The 20,579-nt window shown below is 47.4% G+C and overlaps 1 protein-coding gene across 3 annotated transcripts in view; it reads right to left on the bottom strand.

The window, feature by feature from the left end:
* The window catches only part of vps13b (vacuolar protein sorting 13 homolog B), a 328,377-nt gene that overhangs the window by 94,733 nt on the left and 213,065 nt on the right, over positions 1-20,579 (bottom strand). For all 3 annotated transcript variants that reach the window (XM_079746793.1, XM_079746792.1, XM_079746794.1), the window contains exons 35-37: positions 6,387-6,764; positions 2,988-3,456; positions 2,279-2,416 (exon numbers count right to left, since the gene is read on the bottom strand). In XM_079746793.1, the coding sequence (XP_079602919.1) occupies positions 2,279-2,416; positions 2,988-3,456; positions 6,387-6,764 (985 nt within the window). The remainder of the gene's footprint in view (positions 1-2,278; positions 2,417-2,987; positions 3,457-6,386; positions 6,765-20,579) is intronic.

Consider the following 20,579-nt stretch of genomic DNA (forward strand, 5'->3'; position numbering starts at 1 on the left):
TCATGATTGAAGTCATCCTGCACAGACAAGGATAACTCTTAAGAAGTTCAGGGTAAGCACCTGACTGTAATTGCACGGCGTCTCAGCTGCAAAACATCACAATCAGCTCGCAAGCAATTATCTTGAAGGGAAAAAAACCTGATACAATATAATAACTTCATGAGTCATGTCAGCACTCCAGGTCGTCTTCTGAACATCTTCCAAGAAATATGAAAAACCTAGCGGCGAAACAAATAAATAAATACATACATAAACGCATAAAGGAGTGCACCTTTTGAGTGCAATTTTGTAATCACCATTATCTGTGATTTCCCATATCTGCGTTCATAGATGAACATGGTATATGTTGAACAGCAATCCTACTCCATTACTACATACTAGGATATGTTGGCTGTTTGATTCAGGTTGATAGCATGTAGATAAACTCCCTGTGAGCTCTTGGTAATCAATCTTTTCAGAAATGTTGGCGACAATCTTATCATCTTTGATAAATAAAAATCATTATTCCTCAACTTATCGTTTTTGCAGACTGAACACAAATCTCTGACACACATGCAGTTTGACAACGGAATCTCGGGCCAAAAGCACTTGGGAAAGAAAAGTGTTTTTCCCCTATCGTTTCTTCAGGTGACTTCCATGTTCCACTAATAGCGATATGTCTTTGGATGCTAACCAAACGTTGCGAGAATCATCAGAGCCAGGAGGAAGGCCGGTCCCCAGGGAGTTGGGTAGGAAGTCGAAGGCGGGTGTGACGTACTGTGCTGTGTATGCTGTGTGTGTGTGTGTAGTACATGGTGGCTGTGGTGGTGGACAAAGTGTTGTATTGTGTTGTGTGATTTTAAATGTGCCGAGGAGCACCCACCCAAAGGGAAGGTGGGTGGAAAGGGGATGTGGGGTGCGGGTGGGGGGGCCGCTGGGTTGGTGGGTGGTGGAAAGGCCAAGCGTGGGTGCCATGGCTACACTCAAGCATCCCTCCCGGACCGGAGCATGTGTCTTAGAAGTCTTAAAGCCTGGGCTTTGTGTGTGTGTGTGTGTGTGTATAGCATTTTTTTTGTGTGTGTGTGTGTATGTGTGTGTGTGTGTGTGTCTGTGTGTCTGCGTGTGTGCGTGTGTGAAACAAAAGCAGATAGTGGAAAAACTGGATCAGACTAATTGTCGCTATGTGTGTGAACGAGAGGAAGAGGTACCATATGTCTTCATTTGTGTAGAACCATAATAGTGTGAGTGTGAGTGAGTGTATGTGTTTGTGCATGTGTGTGGGTGCATGTGTGTGCAACGAATATCCAGGGTGAGGCATTAAGCTTTAATATAAATCACTGCCTCCACCTACACATAGGATCACACACAAGAACATATGCACACACACACACACACACACACACACACACACACACACACACACACACACACACACACACACACACACACACACACACACACACACACACACACACACACACACACACACACACACTTGCTCCCAGATCCCATCCTAAATGCCCACTCACTCCCTGCATGAATGTATTCCGGAGAAGCTCTTCCGTGGCTGTGTAAACACAGCGGACCACACCGCACAAGAGAGGGCCAGAGGCCGCTCATATGGATATCATATCATTCTTAAAATAGAGCTACCCTTCCCAGGAAGGGCCACTCCACAGGAGCTTAGTCCCCCTTATCCTGCTCCCACACCAACACACAAACAGACACACACATTACATAGATTTAGCTGATGCTTTTGTCCAAGGCGACTTTACAATAATACAAACACAACAAGTGAATGGTGAACCCATTCAATTCATCAACAGGCTAACTGCTTCAGGTGCTTATTATAGAAACAAGAGATAATCTTTATTTTTAATGGGCCATAATGTACTGTGAACAGATACGTTTATACACATAAACACACACACACATATTCATATATAGTCACAATCAAAGGATTGAGTTATGGAAGTTTGACCCTGTTGAGGAAGCTCATGGCTTCACATATATACTCACATCACACAAACAACCTCCCTACAGTGCAGTCAGAGAGCCAGCATCTTTGTGTGTGTGCTAGTGCATGTGTGTGTGTGTGTGTGAGTACTTGGGCCCCCCCTCTCACTGCCTCAGAGGATACCAGTCATTTCCCCGACATGGAGCAAGTGTGAAATGGCTGCATATGAGATCAAGTGGGAAGTAATACACTGTGTTGTAAGTGGATTTTGCGTCACGTGTGTGTGTGTGTGTGTGTGTGTGTGTGTGTGTGTGTGTGTGTGTCCATGTGTGTTTGTTGTACCTGGGCCATTGAGGAAGTCTTTGATCTGCAGGAAGAGCAGAGGAGGAGGGATGCCGGTCCTGCTGTCTGTCTCACCCGCTGCCGTCAGGAGCCACGTCACGGTGTAGTCTAGAGACTCGGGTAGACTCTTACCTGGGTCTGAGGAAAGAGAGACCTTTGTTTTTATTTGATGTTTTATTTATTAAATATATTACATCCCCCACAAAGATAAGATCGCAATAGTTTGATATCAACACAACCCAACATTGTTTGTCAAGGAAATGTTCTTCTACAGTACAGGATATCATCAGTTACAGAGCATATTATTTTATTACAGCAGCAGAGATCAAAAGAGACAGTGAGAGAGAGAGAGAGAAAGAGAGAGAGAGAGAGAAGAGATGAGGGGAGGGAGAGAGATGAGGGGAAAGAGAGAGAGAGCGCGAGAGAGAGAGAGAGAGAGAGAGAGAGAGAGAGATGAGGGGAAAGAGAGAGAGAGCGCGAGAGAGAGAGAGAGCGAGAGAGAGAGATGAGGGGAGAGAGAGAAAGAGAGAGAGAGAGAGAGAGAGAGAGAGAGAGAGAGAGAGAGAGAGAGAGAGAGAGAGAGAGAGAGAGAGAGAGAGAGAGAGAGAGAGAGAGAGAGAGAGAGAGAGAGAGAGAGAGATGAGGGGAGAGAGAGAGAGATGAGGGGAGAGAGAGAGATGAGCGGAGAGAGAGAGAGACACACTCTCACCAAGACACTTGTAGTGGGAGTTGACCCCGCGGAGCGCCACATCAAACACGGACACCTCCATCCTCTGCTTGCGGTGGTGGCAGCTGATCAGGGCCGAGGGCTGCACCACCTGCAGGTGGAGCAGGGGCTCCAGCACCAGGTCACTGGGGCCCCTGCGGCCGGGCTGCCTCACCACCGTCACCCCCAGGGCCTGGCGGGCCGAGGAGCGGCTGGGCCTGGGCAGGCCGTCCAAGGCCAGCAGGCCGGCCGGCGTGGGGGGCCGCGGGGACAGGGAGGGGGGGCTGTTGCTGTTGAGCAGGTCCTCGGCGGTCAGGGCTGCCAGGGTGCCCTGGGCGGGGCCCGCGGCGGGGCCCGCGGCGGGGGCGGGAGAGGAAGAGGAGAGCGGCGGAGAGTCCGGGGCGGTGGTGGAAGGAGGCTGATGGGGGGTCGCTGCTAGGGTCTCAGGCAGGTTCAGGGCGCTCTTCCCGACCTGGGAAGGAGTAAATGAGTAGTTCTGTGTAATATCATGTAGTGCTTGAGGTGATGGACAACATATACAGTGGGGCAAAAAAGTATTTAGTCAGCCACCAATTGTGCAAGTTCTCCCACTTGAAAAGACGAGAGAGGCCTGTAATTTTCATCATAGGTATACCTCAGCTATGAGAGACAAAATGAAAAAAAAAAAAAAAATCTAGAAAATCACATTGTCTGATTTTGAAAGAATTTATTTGCAAATTATGGTGGAAAATAAGTATTTGGTCAATAACAAAAGGTCATCTCAATACTTTGTTACATGCCCTTTGTTGGCAATGACAGAGGTCAAACGTTTTCTGTAAGTCTTTACAAGGTTTTCACACACTGCTGCTGGTATTTTGGCCCATTCCTCCATGCAGATCTCCTCTAGAGCAGTGATGTTTTTGGGCCTTCGCTGGGCAACACAGACTTTCAACTCCCTCCAAAGATTTTCTATGGGGTTGAGATCTGGAGACTGGCTAGGCCACTCCAGGACCTTGAAATGCTTCTTACGAACCCACTCCTTCGTTGCCCGGGCGGTGTGTTTGGGGTCATTGTCATGCTGAAAGACCCAGCCACGTTTCATCTTCAGTGCCTTTGCTGATGGAAGGAGGTTTTCACTCAAAATCTCACGATACATGGCCCCATTCATTCTTTCCGTCACACGGATCAGACGTCCTGGTCCCTTGGCAGAAAAACAGCCCCAAAGCATGATGTTTCCACCCCCATGCTTCACTGTAGGTATGGTGTTCTTTGGATGCAACTCAGCATTCTTTCTCCTCCAAACACGACGAGTTGAGTTTTTACCAAAAAGTTCTATTTTGGTTTCATCTGACCATATGACATTCTCCCAATCCTGTTCTGGATCATCCAAATGCTCTCTAGCAAACTTCAAACGGGCCCGGACATGCACTAGCTTTAGCAGGGGGACACGTCTGGCACTGCAGGATTTGAGTCCCTGGCGGCGTAGTGTGTTACTGATGGTAGCCTTTGTTACTTTGGTCCCAGCTCTCTGGAGGTCATTCACTAGGTCCCCCCGTGTGGTTCTGGGATTTTTGTTCACCGTTCTTGTGATCATTTCGACCCCACAGGGTGAGATCTTGCGTGGAGCCCCAGATCGAGGGAGATTATCAGTGGTCTTGTATGTATTCCATTTCCTAATAATTGCTCCCACAGTTGATTTCTTCACACCAAGCTGCTTACCTATTGCAGATTCAGACTTCCCAGCCTGGTGCAGGTCTACAATTGTGTTTCTGGTGTCCTTTGACAGCTCTTTGGTCTTGGCCATAGTGGAGTTTGGAGTGTGACTGTTTGAGGTTGTGGACAGGTGTCTTTTATACTGATAAGGAGTTCAAACAGGTGCCATTAATACAGGTAACGAGTGGAGGACAGAGGAGCCTCTTAAAGAAGAAGAAGTTACAGGTCTGTGACAGCCAGAAATCTTGCTGGTTTGTAGGTGACCAAATACTTATTTTCCACCATAATTTGCAAATAAATTCTTAAAAAATCAGACAATGTGATTTTCTGGATTTTTTTTTTTCATTTTGTCTCTCATAGCTGAGGTATACCTATGATAAAAATTACAGGCCTCTCTCATCTTTTTAAGTGGGAGAACTTGCACAATTGGTGGCTGACTAAATACTTTTTTGCCCCACTGTATTTGTGTCAGAGCACAGCACTACAAGCCTTTTCAAGACCCAGTTCATGAGCTGACTTTGAGTAGTATATTAAGATTGCTTTTTTATTTTCTTGACAAGTTATTTGATAAATGCATAGTAGATACAACCTTCTGTGAGCTATTATCGTTATTCCATCACTTCACACAACAGTGGAGGTAGCACTGGGAAAACAGCTGTTTGAAAAGTAATGAAGCTAGGTTCCTTTCAGATAGGCTGCTGGGCTGAGATATATTAACCATGCAACTGGTGTTCTGTCACTCAATCAAAGCTAGGGAAGGCAACTTTGGAGAAACGAACCAGAGTATACTGGATTTAACGTATCCAACCAAAAAAATCCCACCCATCCCTTTGGATCAGCCTCCAAAGCCACTCCTCCGAAGGACGTCATCAGCTTGCTAGCCTAAGCTATAGGCCTAGCTGTGTGGAAGACTCTGGTCGGGTCGAATCAAATGATATGGCGGTGTAGTAGAGGCCTGCGACTGCCACAGATTCCAGATGTTAAAAAATGTTGTCAGAGCATTTCATTAATGTTGCTGCCAGGTTATAAAGAGAATTTAAACAAATGTGACCAAAAAATATTCTAAAATAAATCAACTACCCTAGCTTTAATGTAACAATCTACACAAATGTTTATCTGGATAGTAATGCACACTGCTAATCAGAAGTAAATTGTTTGCAGCCTATAAGTTAACTTAAAAGCCTGAAGCAGAAAATAATTTGCCAAAAAAGGAGAGTGGAGTACTGCAGCCAACAATGGCTTCTGGGAGAGTGCCCAAAAAGTCTTTAAGCTCCTTCTCTGTCTTTACAGCACTTATATCAAGACCAGGCTCAAAATGGAACCTATTAGCCTCAAACCATAAAGAAAAGGGCATGTGAACGGTACATATGCTTTCACATTCAGAGGATAACAGCATCAATATGAGCCACTGACAGATTAAAGAGATTTTACATTGTGTTGTACTGTACAAGGTACTGTTAAAGTAAAGTGTATTATACAAGAGGATATTTCAGCAATGCAGACTTTCATCACAGAGGGTTAACCTGATCCGGAATTTAGGCATCAAGTCTTTCATCCGATTCAATTCTGAATTGAATATCTAATGATAGATATCATTAGATATTTAATTCTGAATTGTGATCGATATAACACGTCCTTTACATAACATCCACAACAACACGAGGGCCTACCATTGGTCAACAGTGTTCCATTCCCTGTAGAATTGTCTACCTTTTCTCCGGTCGGGTTCCTCCTCCGGTAGGGGGCGGGGCTTTGGGCCAGGCCGTGGGCGGGGTCCAGGCCGGAGCAGGCATAGGTCATGAGGGACAGCTTGCTGGCGGTGAGGAAGACGTCAAAGGGGATGAAGCTGAGGTTCTTGGTGATGGTGGACTGGTGGGAGGGCCGGGCCAGGCGGTGGTGGCTGGCGCCGCACTGCTGCTCGATCTGCACGATGCGGATGCGGGCGCTGTCGCTGCCGAAGCCGCTGTCCCGCCCCCCGGCCGCGCTGTGCCGGGATGAGGAGGATTGGGGGGCCTCACCGCCGGGCCTGCCCGCCGCCGTCGTCGCCATGTCCCGCCCCCCTCGCCGCTTCTGCTCCTGGCGACGCACCTGGGGGTGACAAGGGGAGGACATTGAGGAGGTGTAAGGTGGAGCTATCCTTAAAGCCTCTGATGTCTACACAAAGGCGTGCTGGATAAACCAATAATAAAGTAAAGACCCTCATCTCATTTGTGATATAGTCGTTATAATGAGAACAGCCATGTTTCCACGACACAGACATTGATAACAGGCTTTAGGACATAAACCATGCACACTATTGAAACAAACAGAACTTTGCGTGAAATCATGGGAAGTGTATCGGATTGGCCCGCGTAAACACACTTGTAAACCATGCAGATTCAGACCAGCTCTTAAAGAGCCATCATGCTAATGGAGACCACTTGGAGACTTTTACTGTCCCGAGATCTCAAACATGCTGAACTAGGACACACACACACACACACACACACACACACACACACACACACACACACACACACACACACACACCATGCTACCAAAGCATACCACAACTGGATTCATTTTTCTACGTCAGGCAGTTGGGCTTTAAGCAGTTTCTATGGCATGATTATTGAGATGTTCATAGCTACATTAACTACAATCACTAGCATCAATACCGGTGTTCATACTTCTAATTATAGTAATTATATGCCATAAACAATGTCAAAAGCAGAATGCAGCGGATGTACACAACGTGTATACACACAGATACACACACACACACACACACACACACACACACACACACACAGACCAACAACTTGCAGATGGAACACGTGTGTCGTCCACGGACACCCCAGAACATGTGCAGCGTCCCGATAAAACAAGATGGACACAAGAATTGAATTTACATGAAAACAGATTACTGCTTCATCCCAAAACAAACCAAGATGCGCTCTGCTTTATTACAGTCACAGAAAGGAATCTCCGCCTCACATTACGACTTTCTTCTCCGTTTCCTTTGGGAGCTTTGTTGCTTGTTTGGATCTCCTCTGTGACAAGAGGGGACCCCTCACCAAATAACTTGCTTGATTGAAACCATGGACAAATTGACCAGAGCACCAGAGAGTCCCGCGGCGACAACAGGAGGCACTGACGGCATGCTTTGGGGCCTTTTTGGGACCTTTCTTTTCTTCTGCGGTCTTCAAAATCTTTTTTGCACTCCTTACGAGATTGGAAAGTGTCTTTTAAAGCCGGGATGTGCCCAGGGCGGAGGGGTGGGGACTGTGTGGTATAATGTAGAAAGCAGAGCACAGCATCGGCAACTCTCTTGGCTCTCCAGGCAGCAGATGTCGGGAAAATTCCAGACATTGTGGCAGTAAAAAGCTTTCAGCAGTGACAGATGATATAAATCAACGTGGGTAGATTGCTTGGTTTCATAAAAGAACAGAAAAAAAAGATTACAAAAAAAAGTTATCTTTCCTTCTCATCCTCACAACTATAAAGGGGCCCCCTGGGTGCTTCGGAGCACAGAGGAAAACACACACAACACACAGGCATATAGAACAATGCTACCTACTAAATAATACATTCAAAGTCATTTTTTTGAATGAATTATATGTTGGATAGTAAATCTATGTTTGAAGAGCAAGAAGATACCAAGTTATGGATCTCTCTCTCTCCCGATTTTTCCCTCTTCCTCTTATAACATTCCATCCCAGGCTCACATCAATTAAGACACCCTGGTCATGGCTGAGGGTTGGTCAGGTGTGTCCCAGGACACTGGGCGAGTTCATTAGTGTCTCCCTTGACGTGTCCGACACCATTAGGCCCCACTCTATCGGACCACCAAGCCCATGGCGCCCACAGCGCTGCTCCCATCCACGCTAATGGGCTGGGCGTCACTTTTAATTAGCTACCCCTGTCTGTTTAAACAGGAGCTTGATTTATTTAGGAGAGAGAGAGAGAGAGAGAGAGAGAGAGAGAGAGAGAGAGAGAGAGAGAGAGAGAGAGAGAGTTAAAGGAGATGGTGACAGACAGAGAGAGGGAGAGAGAGAGAGAGAGAGAGAAATTCTCAACAAGGTGCGTCTCGTCCGATCCCACCCTGGTCTGTTCTGACCTGCACATGGTTCCTATTAAGCATGGACTCCGTTGTCTTACTTATCCCTCTCTCTTCTCTGTTGGTCCACCGCGCTCTCACTCTCTCTCTCTCTCTCTCTCTCTAAGACACCCCACAACTCCTGAAGACCCCCAAACCTTCCCTCTGAATGTGTATTATTGTAGCGGTGGTAGATAGTGTTTCAGGAACGCCAGACGTACAACCAAAGCCTCTGGCAGCACATGAGACAGAATGGCTGACTTATTAGATATTTCCTATTCTAAACAGTGTCATCAAAGGCTAAGGGAGCAAGAGCCGTATAAAAACACACCGCAGCATGCCTGCTTGTTCTGTTCTGCTGTGTTTCTGTTCTGCTGGGCCAGGCTTCCATAGGTTCTGCCATGCCAGAACCCCCCCCACACACACACACACACACACACACACACACACACACACACACACACACACACACACACCCAACCCCTGCTTCCCTGCCTGGCTTAATGAGGACAGGATGTGTGCACTTTATTTATTTATTTACTTATTTTCTTAACAGAAATGTCAGATTTTCCTAGCGACAGGGAGCGGGAGAGACGGCGGAGGAGGAAGGCCGCAACCTTTCTGCTCCATGTGTGTCGCGTTAGGGGAGGTGGGGCTCTCCTCTTGAAGGAGTATGAGAAAAGAGGAAAGAGGGATGGGATGGGGGGCGGGGGGGGGGAGCGGGTATCCAGCAGAAGCAAAGACCAACATCCACCCCACGAAGCTCTTGCTGTTAAGAGAACCAGTAAGCCCCAGCTGCTGGGAGGAAGGAAAGAAAAAGAGAGAAGATAAAGACGGCAAAGAGAAATCTGTGTACGTAGATTTGTGTGACTCTCCGTCGCACTCCCTCTTCCTTGGTCTCTCTCTCTCTCTCTCTCCCCTTCTCTATGAGTCAGTCTCTCACTCTGTCTCTTAGGCTCTCTTTGCCTCCTACCCTCTCTTCCCAGGCTGTGTCCACATGCATCTACAATTAAGGCAGATACCCAGTCCTCTCTGTAACCACCGCTGCTAGGAGAGTGCCCCCGAAGCACATTCCTGGTCTAAATTTAGACATGCAAGTGGAACCGGGGATACTGAGGGACAAGATGGGGGGCTCAAAGGAAAACGGGACAATAAGGGAACACCCACCCACCCACCCACCCACCCACCCACACACACACACACATACACGATCACTTGTTGATTCCAGTTCCAAGGGTTTCATTTCAACGATCAGCTTAAAAGTGATATGTCCGTTTGTAAAACACACACACGTGGCTGTATTTAGGCACACTCTAACATGCACATTAACATACCTTGCACTATACCGCCGATGATCTCGGAACTATCCACCAATTTCTTGACGGAGGGCATTACATCCAGAACACAACTATGCATTGTAGCAATTGGCCACCATCCCTGCTGAATCCACCTTTTCCAGCCATTACTTTATATTATGGTATTACTTAATGGCTCCACATCCCACTGCAATCACTCTCAGGACACAGACACAGACACACACACACACACACACACACACACACACACAAACACACCATCCGGACCTGCTGTGGTCAATTATGAGGTCATCCCCCTGCCGTGGCCACGCAGAACACTGTGGAAACATGGAGGATAATCCCCAAAGTGTGAAACCAGGAGTCTCCAAAGTGCCAATCACATCCCATGTGCATCTGTGCGCCTCCCGACCCCTGCTGCTGTCAGTGTGCGTCAGCACGGCTTGGCTGGAGTCAGGCTAATGTGCGGAAGCAAATGTCATATCATCAAAATGCCAGCCGTTCCTTTGGCCGGTTCATCCAACAGGACGATGTAACCTTCTACATGTGAACACCGCATATGTAGATGATTGTTAGCAGCTGAATCACGAGTAGGTTGCAATTTGGGATCAGGCATCAGGAAACGTAAAAAAAAAACAAAAAACGGGGGTTATTATGGGATGGAAGAGGTGGATGGTGAGAGACATGGTTGCTTTCCTACGAAGTAGTACAGTATATTGCGAGGGAAACGGACTGGAAGATGGGACGCCTACTCTACGCACAAACATTTACTCTGGTTCCAGAGCGGGATCCCGTCTTCAGGGAGGTCAGCGGTTCAGCCGGGTTTGGATTAGTGAAGAATATTAACATCGGTGCCGACTGTATATTTTCAGGATTACAGGCGGGCCTCTGAAATGGCAAACAGAATAAAAAAAGATAACAAACAGCTTTGGTTTAGTGCTATTAGCGGGGAGTCGGGAGGGTGCGCGGCCGTCAGTATACAGTAGATGTGCTCACGTAGCAATAACAAAGAAGAATGATCCCCTGTGACTCAGACATGTGCATGAATATACACACGTGCAAAGGGAATTCAACAGAGGAAAAAAGAAAATCTAACAATAAAAACCATACTGCGGTTTGAATGGTCTGGCAGTGACACCATCAAAGGAAGCCCAGCTCTGGGCTATTGGGGGAAAAAAAAAAAGAGGTCCGCGTTGGTGACATCGCAGGGAAGTGACAATAGAGCTAACTGCGCGAGCGGACCAAGGCGTCCAGGGGGCTGTGATCAGGAGCTGGACATGGCTGCTGAGTGGGAGAGGTCGTCTCGGGGCGACGTCATCATGGTGCGGCTGTTTTGTATGCACGGCCATGTTGAGAAGTTGAACTTTATCAGGATCTCTTCGGGGTTGCCTATCTGTCCTCCAGTGGACTTTCCGTTCCCCCGATGCATGGAAGCAATGTTGCTAAATCTTTCCTTTTGACAGTGCCATTCAAGCGGCACAGCGATCACTCAGCAGACGTCCGGGGGGGAGAATGCCTGGCGTATCTTAACGTGATCAAGGTTTCACAGGATGTGCCCCCGCTGCGCGGCTCCATTGTCGAGCGGAGGCATAAAGCCGACAGAAAGCCACTGTGCTCTGTGCTGCTGACCGAACTCCACTTCAATGCAGCGATACCTCATTTTAATCTAAAATAACAACAATAATACGTAGCCAAATGCCATAAAAGGCCATAATTCATTCTGTATTTTCCTTTCAGGGTAGAAAGCGGACATGGGGGTTGTGGGTGAGGGTGGGGTGGGGGGGGGAGACATTTATAAAATGAAGTCACTCCTCTTTGTAAGAAACTAACAGCGGCCATCAAAGGCCTCCGTTTAATACACTGAACTTTGTTTCAATAACAAAGGCAACCTGCTGTGCACTCAGGGTGAACCACAACAAAGAGGCACCGGGAGGTCGTGACCCCCCCTCTCTCAGATGAATGTGGAGCATGTAGGAGCAACTGTCAACTTCACTTGAAACAACGGCGAACATAACCCGCGAGCCCAGGAGGACCACATTTAACAAGGTCCCTCGCTGCACACACGCACGCCTGTGTGTGTGTGTGTGCTGTGTTTGTGTGGTTAAGTTGAGTGTACAAGCGCATGTTAATTAACAAAACATGTCTGTGTACGAACACGCCTCCCTGGCCTTATTAAGCTCCCTGTCCGAGCACTAAGGGTAGGCATCAGGCCTGACCTACATTCTCTTTCTCCCCTTCTTATTCTTATTGGATAAAATGTTTACATGGCATTTATATTAATTACATCATCAGTAGCACCGTTATTGCTGTTGTTTGTTTTATGTTGGTTGTAAAAACTCCATATCTTCCATTCACTACATCATTTATTGATTGCACATATTTCCCTTAGTAATGCCAGCCCTCACAGTCCCTAAGGGTTGTAATAATGATGAAATTGTATTTAATGTAATGTATTTTAATGTTAATGTCATGCCCAGGGTCTGCTGATGTGAAATAGGCTTCCACCCTAACTCTGTCATGTTTAAATGTGTTATTTTTTTATGTTTACTTTCCCTGTCAAATTAACCCATACTAAATGAAAATAATATACATTATTAATCAGGACATTGTCCTATCTTGATACTGTTCTATGGAAATGAGAAATACATGAACAGCAGGAAGGCAGCAAGAGTGTGTAGACATTTCAGCAGTCATCTCCACAGAGCCCTGAAGTTGAATTCATACTGCTGCGGACCCCACTTTGGGGAAAACCCATGTCTTTTCAGCGCTGCCTGCGTTCAACTTCTTGGTCACGTGAGCGTGTACACAACGGGCAGTATAGCGTGTCCAAAACACCCAATGAACAAGAACCCACTAGCTAATCCGGAAACGGAACCACGAGACCGAGGCCGCTCCACTGAAGACACGTTGAAGAAGTAATATATCCATCACAAGAAGCTGTTTCATAACACTCAAATGTACTGCTGAAAAGCGGTCGGAGTATCGCAACCAACTGAAAATGCAATGTTTTGATTCCGCCGGTTGGGTTAATTTCATTCTCGGGTCTGGCTGTCAGAAACAAAACAAAGCATTTGGTGAAACATTCCTCTACGTTAGACCGACCAGTGACTACGCGGCACGATAGGCTGCAGGGAAGAGCGACATGTTGCTAAGATCAGGCAGGACTGAAAGCCTGACGTTCTTATACACGGGAAACCTAATGTCAAAGGGAAAGAGCAAAGGAAAAAGAAAAGAGGAAAAACAAGGAAAAAACGTAGCGAAGAATCCAGGAAGATGAAAGCAGAAGAGAGGTAAAGAAGAGCAATTTGAACAAGAGAACCTCAAACAAGATACAAAAGGATAGGAGAAGAAAATAAAAGCGAGCACGATATGGCGGTGAGAAAAGAGACGAGGAGCGATTAAAAAGAGGAGGGAAGAGTGTGCTGTTGAACGGCTAACATGAAGAAAGAGGAGGAGGAGGAGGAGGAGAAGGAGGAGGAGGGGAGAAGCAGGAGATCAGGGAGCAGAGTTGTATCTTTCATGTCTTCAGCTGCTCCTCGGCTTTCAAGCAGCCCGGAAACAGCGATGCAAAACCATAAAGATGAAGAAGAAAAAGAAGAAGAAGAAGAAGAAAAAAGAACAGAAAAATTAAAGTGAGTGCGTTAATTCGCTCCATGTGGGGAGCCGCAGAATGCTCCTCAACTGAAAGCCCTGGAGATGTGGCCACCAGAGCCATTTTGCCATTGATTCGACTTCAAAACCATTTCTGTCCCATGTGCGCGCACACAAACACACACACACACACACATACAGAATCAGTTCACACACAAAAACATTTCCACAAATGTGACGCAGGTTTGCGTTTGGTCCTGTGAAACGGGAGGAGTGCCTCCAGAGCTTCCACATTCAACCCACTCTACATCCACGGATCCAGGCTAAGCTAGCGGGGTTAACAGTCCCTGCCCCGGAGCACTGGTCCTTGGAAAGTATTGTGACAACACCCTTGGCCTGCAACATAGGACGCATTGCTTCACTCCAACGGTCACAGATCCACCAATCAAATCCATAGCCCAGAGCCAGATGGAGATAGCGCAATTAAAAATAAGGTTAATTAGGCCGCCGCATGAGTGTGTATTGAGAGTGCAAGCGTGTGTGTGTCTGTGTGTGTGTGTGTGTGAGTGATTGAGCGAGTGAGTGAGAGTGTGTGTTGAGAAAGTGTGTGTGTTGAGAGAGTGTGTGTGTGTGTGTGTGTGCGTGTGTTTTTGTGTCTGTGTGTGTGTGTGTGTTGAGAGTGTATGTGTATGCGTGTGTGTCTGTTGTGTGTTTCCTTGTGTGTAGGGGGGGCGGGGGGGCATGAAGTATAACTTCCCAGCATTGTCATGGTTGCTACTTTCCTCAGAAAGTTGTTTATCACAGAGTGTGAAGATGATGATTTTGAGATTAACGCCAAGCAAAGCGTGTCTGTTAAAACAAACAGAGCGTGGAACAGGACCAGGCGTAGTCGTGATGCAAGCGCTCAGAAATGATACACAGGCCGTCTCCACTCATCCGACATAATCTCTTGGCAGGGGCCCGATGCTGCTGAGTGGACCTTTATCCTAAAAACACTTCCATCTCCCAATGATAAACAAGAGATCAGTCACTGAAGATAAGAATGATCTGAGACCAGATGCAGTGTCGAAGAAACGGGTCACACACGAATGCACACATCCACACACTAAGACACACACTAAAAACCACACACACACGCACACATATCCACTGACAAATAGGGGATATGGCGACCCTGGTCAAATGAGAAGGCCAGATGTGTGTGTGTGTGTGTGTGTGCGGACACCAGAGGCACCTTTGTTAATTTTTTTGGGGGTCTCCATCCCTAATTTCTCCCCGTCTCTGGTCCATGGGAAGGGAACGTGATCGGGAACAACTGGTCCTCATTAGTTCATCCCTGGGGCTGGTTAGAACCCAGATATGAGCAGGGGTAAATGTCTAATCTAATATTTAGCCTCTGGTGTTTACACACACCGAGGGTCCACGAGTCAGGAGACACACAGTGTTGGGTTGGACGGGGTGGGGGGGGGGAGAGGTGACAAAGAACACCCAGATAAGGACAGAGAGAGAGAGACAGAGAGAGAGAGATGAGTATTACAAAGATACAAATACGTTAGTCAGTTGTGTGCGTGGGGGAAGAAAAGAGCTGAATTATGTTAAAAGTGTTTTTGTATTATTATCGATGTGTGTGTGTGTGTCTAAGTTGCAACCAATTTCTGAAATTGCACATTGTCGTTTCTGCTTTAAAAGATGGTGGATAGTAATATGCAGTGAAATGTACCGCTATTTTACAATCAAAAAGTCCCTGAAAAGAAACCCCAAATCTATTGCGGTAGATGATCGCAATCCTTGCAAACAAGCAGCTTATGTTCTCCTTGGTAATATGTTTAATGTGTCTCGGAAGACCTACAGGAGGCTGATGCATGCATGGCATCACATCACGCCTTGCTCAGACTGACTATACGTAGAGATGATCAGCACAAGACAGACCCAGGCTGGAATTCCCCTCGATGCAAGAGTGTGGCTCTACAACATGAAACACAAGCATGACACAATGAGGCAAGACACACACACACACACACATACACACAAACAAACCCACATGTCTGTGCCACACAGCGCTGCGAGATAATCGTCAGCGTTCGGTGTGGCACTCGAGTTCTGCTCTTGACCCAACGTCATCTCATTAGAGTTTTTACATTTTTCTTTTGTTTCGCAACCCCAAAAGACGACTGCCGCGGAGCTATCCAACATTGTGCTGGGCCCTATCCTGGTGGTCGACTCCAGCAGACACACTGGGGAGCGAGGCCTTCCACGAGGTCACAACTTGTTGTCCATGTCTGACCACTCGGCTTAAGCTATGAGCTTGCAGGGGAAACAGCAACAGTGGCGAGAACAACAGTGCAGCGTGGTGGGACAGGGTCTGCAGCGTTGGCGAGCAGGCACACACACACACACACACGCAGGAAAACGAAGGGTTCAGCGGGGTGGTGTGTGAGTGACATGGAGAAACCTGGCGCGCTGCGTATTTACAAAGCTGAAATTAGAAGAGGAGGATTGAAATAATCTTCCTTTAATTTCTCCCTGGATCTGCTCCCAGGTTGACCGACACACAGGCCTCTGATGTGGAGCATGTCGGTCCATGGAGGGGATGACGCAAGCCCCCCCCCCACCCGACCAGACCCCTTCAGGTCCCCTCAGCAAGGTCAGCCTGGCGGGCCTCGATGAGGAGGGGGGCCGGGAGCAAGGCTGCTGAGGTACAGAGGTGCCTGGAAGGGGGGGGGGGGGGGAGAAAATCGAACACCGGTGTTCCAATATACCTGTATGGAAAACTAGACCCCCAGAAGGGGACCAGAGAGACACCGTAGTGTGTGTCATTGTATCACCGAGTGTTCCCGGGTGAAACTACTTCAGACACCAGGCCAGGTGAGGACACCATTCAACAATATGTTAATGGTGTAGAATACAAATCTAAAGAAAATCATACGTTTCTTTTTTCTCAACGTATTTACGATTGCATTGCCACACTGACCAGTCCATTCAGGAAGACTTTGCAGACATCCATTGATGGTCGTGACGGGAGACACAGCCCCCCTGTTCTGAGGTGGGAGTTCACCAAACACAAACAGAGAACACGCAGGGGAGCTGCTAACCTAGATGTAGTCATGGATTTGAGAGGAATTGTACACCTGTCTGATCTTTATCACGGTGTAACACTGTGGATATTCAATAGCTTATATTGCCATGGACCACTGAACAGGAAGTGGCGAAAAAAAAGCCCTAAGTGAAACGTGAATATTTGGTTTAATGACCACATTCCACAAGTCTGTGCAAACGTGCATGTGAGCGGACACACACGCACAGACACACCTTTCAAGTCACAGAGAGAGAATTTAATACACCCCATCACCTGTTATTCTAGGTGGACTCTTGCTTTTACAGGTGCACAACAGGGGAGTTTTACAGAAGAATGCAGAGCTTTCCACTGACTAGACTCCACTGTGGGGTGAGTGTGTGTGTGTGTGTGTGTGTGTGTGTGTGTGTGTGTGCGTGCGTGTGCCTGCACTTGTGTGCGTGTGTGTGTGTGTGTGCGTGCATATGTGTAGTTGGCCCGCAGTGCCCTGCTTTTTAGTACTCCCGTGGGTACATGACCCAATTTCCCCTTCAGGCTGAGAGAAGGCAACAGAGACAGAGACAGCTAGGGACAGTAGGAGAGACAAAGAACGAGAGAACGAGAGAGAGAGAGAGAGAGAGAGAGAGAGACCTAAGTGTAGGGGAGGGGAGGGGTCTCCTCCTCACCTGAACCGTCACCTGATCCCAGAGTCCATGACGGGGTCCCCCGCCAGCTCTCCCCCTCAAAGGCTGCGTTTGTTCCCCGACTCTAATAGAATTTAAACCTGCGTGATTGTATCGCGCCTTTTCACGCCAATTTCGACAAAACCGATTGAGGGCAGAGCAATTCAGCTGCTACTGATCTCGAATAGATCGGGTTTCCGAAGGGGGCCAATTTCAGAATGTGCCACGGTCATGCTACGAGAGGAGGCCGAGGCAGGGCTGAACAGGGCAGCAGAGTTGTTTTGACTAGCTGTCGATTAGAGGTTGTTTCACTATCGGAGGGGTCCGAGAGCTGGGCTCTCGACAGAAGAAGAAAAAAAGATTTGGTTTCATAACAACGGAGGTGAGTGAGATGAACGCTGGCTATCACAACACTCAGGTCTGAGACCGGTCGCGTCAAAGCCGTTCCCTCGACGTGCATTCATGTTATAAGGGGCAGCTGCAGAGATAAGATCGACACATGAGGGGAGGTGGTGTTAGCATCCACAGCAGGGGTGTGGCAAAGGATGGGCAGAGAGTTCTGGATCATTCACACAATCCCCCCCGCCAGCACAGAGGGTTGATGTGCTTGATTCACTCAGATCAGAGGTCTTTGACTCACCATGGAGTCAAAGTTCCTGGGTTACCCTGACATTACCGGTAATCACCAGTATATACTCTATAATCCTCTCTTGCTCTTTCTCATGACTTTATTACTCTCTCTTCTTCTCTACCACTCCACTTACCTCTCTTCCCTCTCTTTCTTTCCCTCCCTCTCTCCCTCCGCTACCCCTCTCTTCCATCTCTCTCTCCTTCCCTCCCTCCCACTCCCCTCTCTCTCGGTGCTGTTTTTCCTGACTCATCCATTCCCTTGTGGGGCATCTCCATCCTGGTTCATGTTATCCACAGGACGGCCCTGTCAGCCCGTCCAGAGGAGCCAGCAGCATCCACAGCAGCTCCGGTGACACCTCACCGTGCCGGACAGTTGAAACGAGGCAAGAGCGCTTCCATACTGCTGCCCCTCTCTGAGCTTCACAGCCACGAGACAATATGAAACACTCATCACGCGCGGGAGCGTCCTTGGAAGTGGTTTACTTTGGGACAGATAGATGGATTATGTGCTGGGGTCTCACGGACGAGCCAAGCTTGTCAACAACACTGCGGTTGGAGATAAGCCGATGGGTTTTTGGGCTTTCCAATGTACTGACTAATGCTCATACACAAACAGTATAAGAACGGGCGCAGAAGAAGAGCACCGATTAGTTTAGCTTGGAATGCCGCCCGGATGTGTTGAAGGAATAGTGTGGGCTTTTTCACCTTGGACCATATTTCCAGATAATTTTCAGCCTAATTGAGTAATGATGACAATCATTTTTGTACATCCTCTAAAAGTGCTTGTTTTTGCCAATGACACAGCTTATATTCTTACATAATTGAAAAGATCCCAAGATAGAAATACTTTATTCTTTTTGCTTTATCGCGGTCAGTATTTGTGTCTATCCAAGTCTCGCTCAGAAACCTTGTTGATGATATCCCCACCAAAATCTCAACTCTCCTTCACCCGAATGTTTTAGATAACACTAAGCTTAGCTTTCTGTAGTTCAACATAAACTCTCCCTTCTCCGGCTATCATTCACTTTTTTATCGTTCTTTTCCTGCAGAAATTCAACTCCTGCGAGACTTCTCCTTGAGTGTGACTTGGTTGGCCACAATAACAAACAGAATGTATCAAGCGAAGCATACAGAAAAAAGTTGTTTTTCTATTCAGTGATCCTTTCCGTAATGTAAGAATATAATTGGAGCCCATCAGTGGCAAAAACAAGTACTTTTAAAGGACGTAGATTGATGGGGCAGCATTGCCACATAGGATACTCAGTACTCTATCAATTTCAATTTCTTTGGTCTCATTGGTCCCTCAGACCCAAAACGGTCGGAAAATAGGGTCCATGTGAAAAAAAAAATCAATGATACTTTTTCTTTCAGCAGCAAAAAGTGAACTGCCATTTGAGTAGCCGAAAACTATTTGCAGCCATCAATGTTGTTTTCCACTTCTACAGGGGCTGAAGTTCGGTTACATCTGATCCTATATGTGGTTGTTGGAGCGACTTGAGGCTCATAAGTGACAAACTTTGCCATAAAAACAGAAATCCATCTGACAAATTATCAGCTTTACAGTCTTCATCAGCCTTCAAGAATTACCAAAGAGATAGGAAAAAATCTAAAGAGATCCCTATCCCAACATATAACTATACAGACAGACAGACCCAAATAATTGCATCCCTAAGATAACCCCATGCCACCAATACCCTTCAACATCTGCCCAAAGCCGCTGACCGACAGCGGCCGACAGCTACCAAACAGTGTGTTCCGTGCCTTCCCCTAAATCCGTTCCCCTCTCAGAGTGGCTTATGTTGGCCGGCTACCTCCACCACGCTGACACCACGGGAGGCGGGCTCGCGTGTGAGAGCGGCTATTTTCCTGCCTGAAGTACGCCGCTGAGGGCTACCATAATAAAACCATAATCTGAGGACCGACAACTGCCATCCGTCCTCAGCCCCGTGGTGCCCCCGCCACTGACAGCCCGGCAGGCAGCCCTGGGAGCACCAACCGGTTGTTTTCCTAACCACGGGCTGAGCTGGCCCTTTAGGGAGAGAGAGATGGCAGCGGGAGAGAGACTGATGGAGTTCGGGCAAAAGACAGAGAGAGTGAGAGAGAGAGAGAGAGAGCGAGAGAGAGAGAGAGAGCACACGGTGGACCTACACTCTACAAGTGTGTGTTTTACAATCAGACACACACGCACAGACATATGAGAGATGGAGAGAGAGAGAGAGAGAGAGAGAGACAGAGACAGAGAGAGCGAGAGTGCATGAGATAGATAGAGAGATGACAGAGAGAGAGCAAGAGAAAGATAAATTGGTGGATAGTGAGAGAAGGAAATAATGAGTTAATCCCTTCTGATAACATTAAATAGTATGCTGAATCGTCATTGACGGTTAGGCTGCCATATAGGTATGCTTGACATGCCTAAGAAAGACAGCTTGAAGTGGAATTACCAGAGGAGTGGTCCACAGGCCAACACAACGGAACAATGTGGACAGCATGGCCATGAAGCAAGAAAAAACATGGAGGGAGGAGAATGTTGAGGAAGTTTGTAAGGTCAGTGAATAT

This window comes from Pollachius pollachius, assembly GCF_949987615.1.
Source record: "Pollachius pollachius genome assembly, chromosome: 1".
NCBI classification, from domain to species: Eukaryota; Metazoa; Chordata; class Actinopteri; order Gadiformes; family Gadidae; genus Pollachius; species Pollachius pollachius.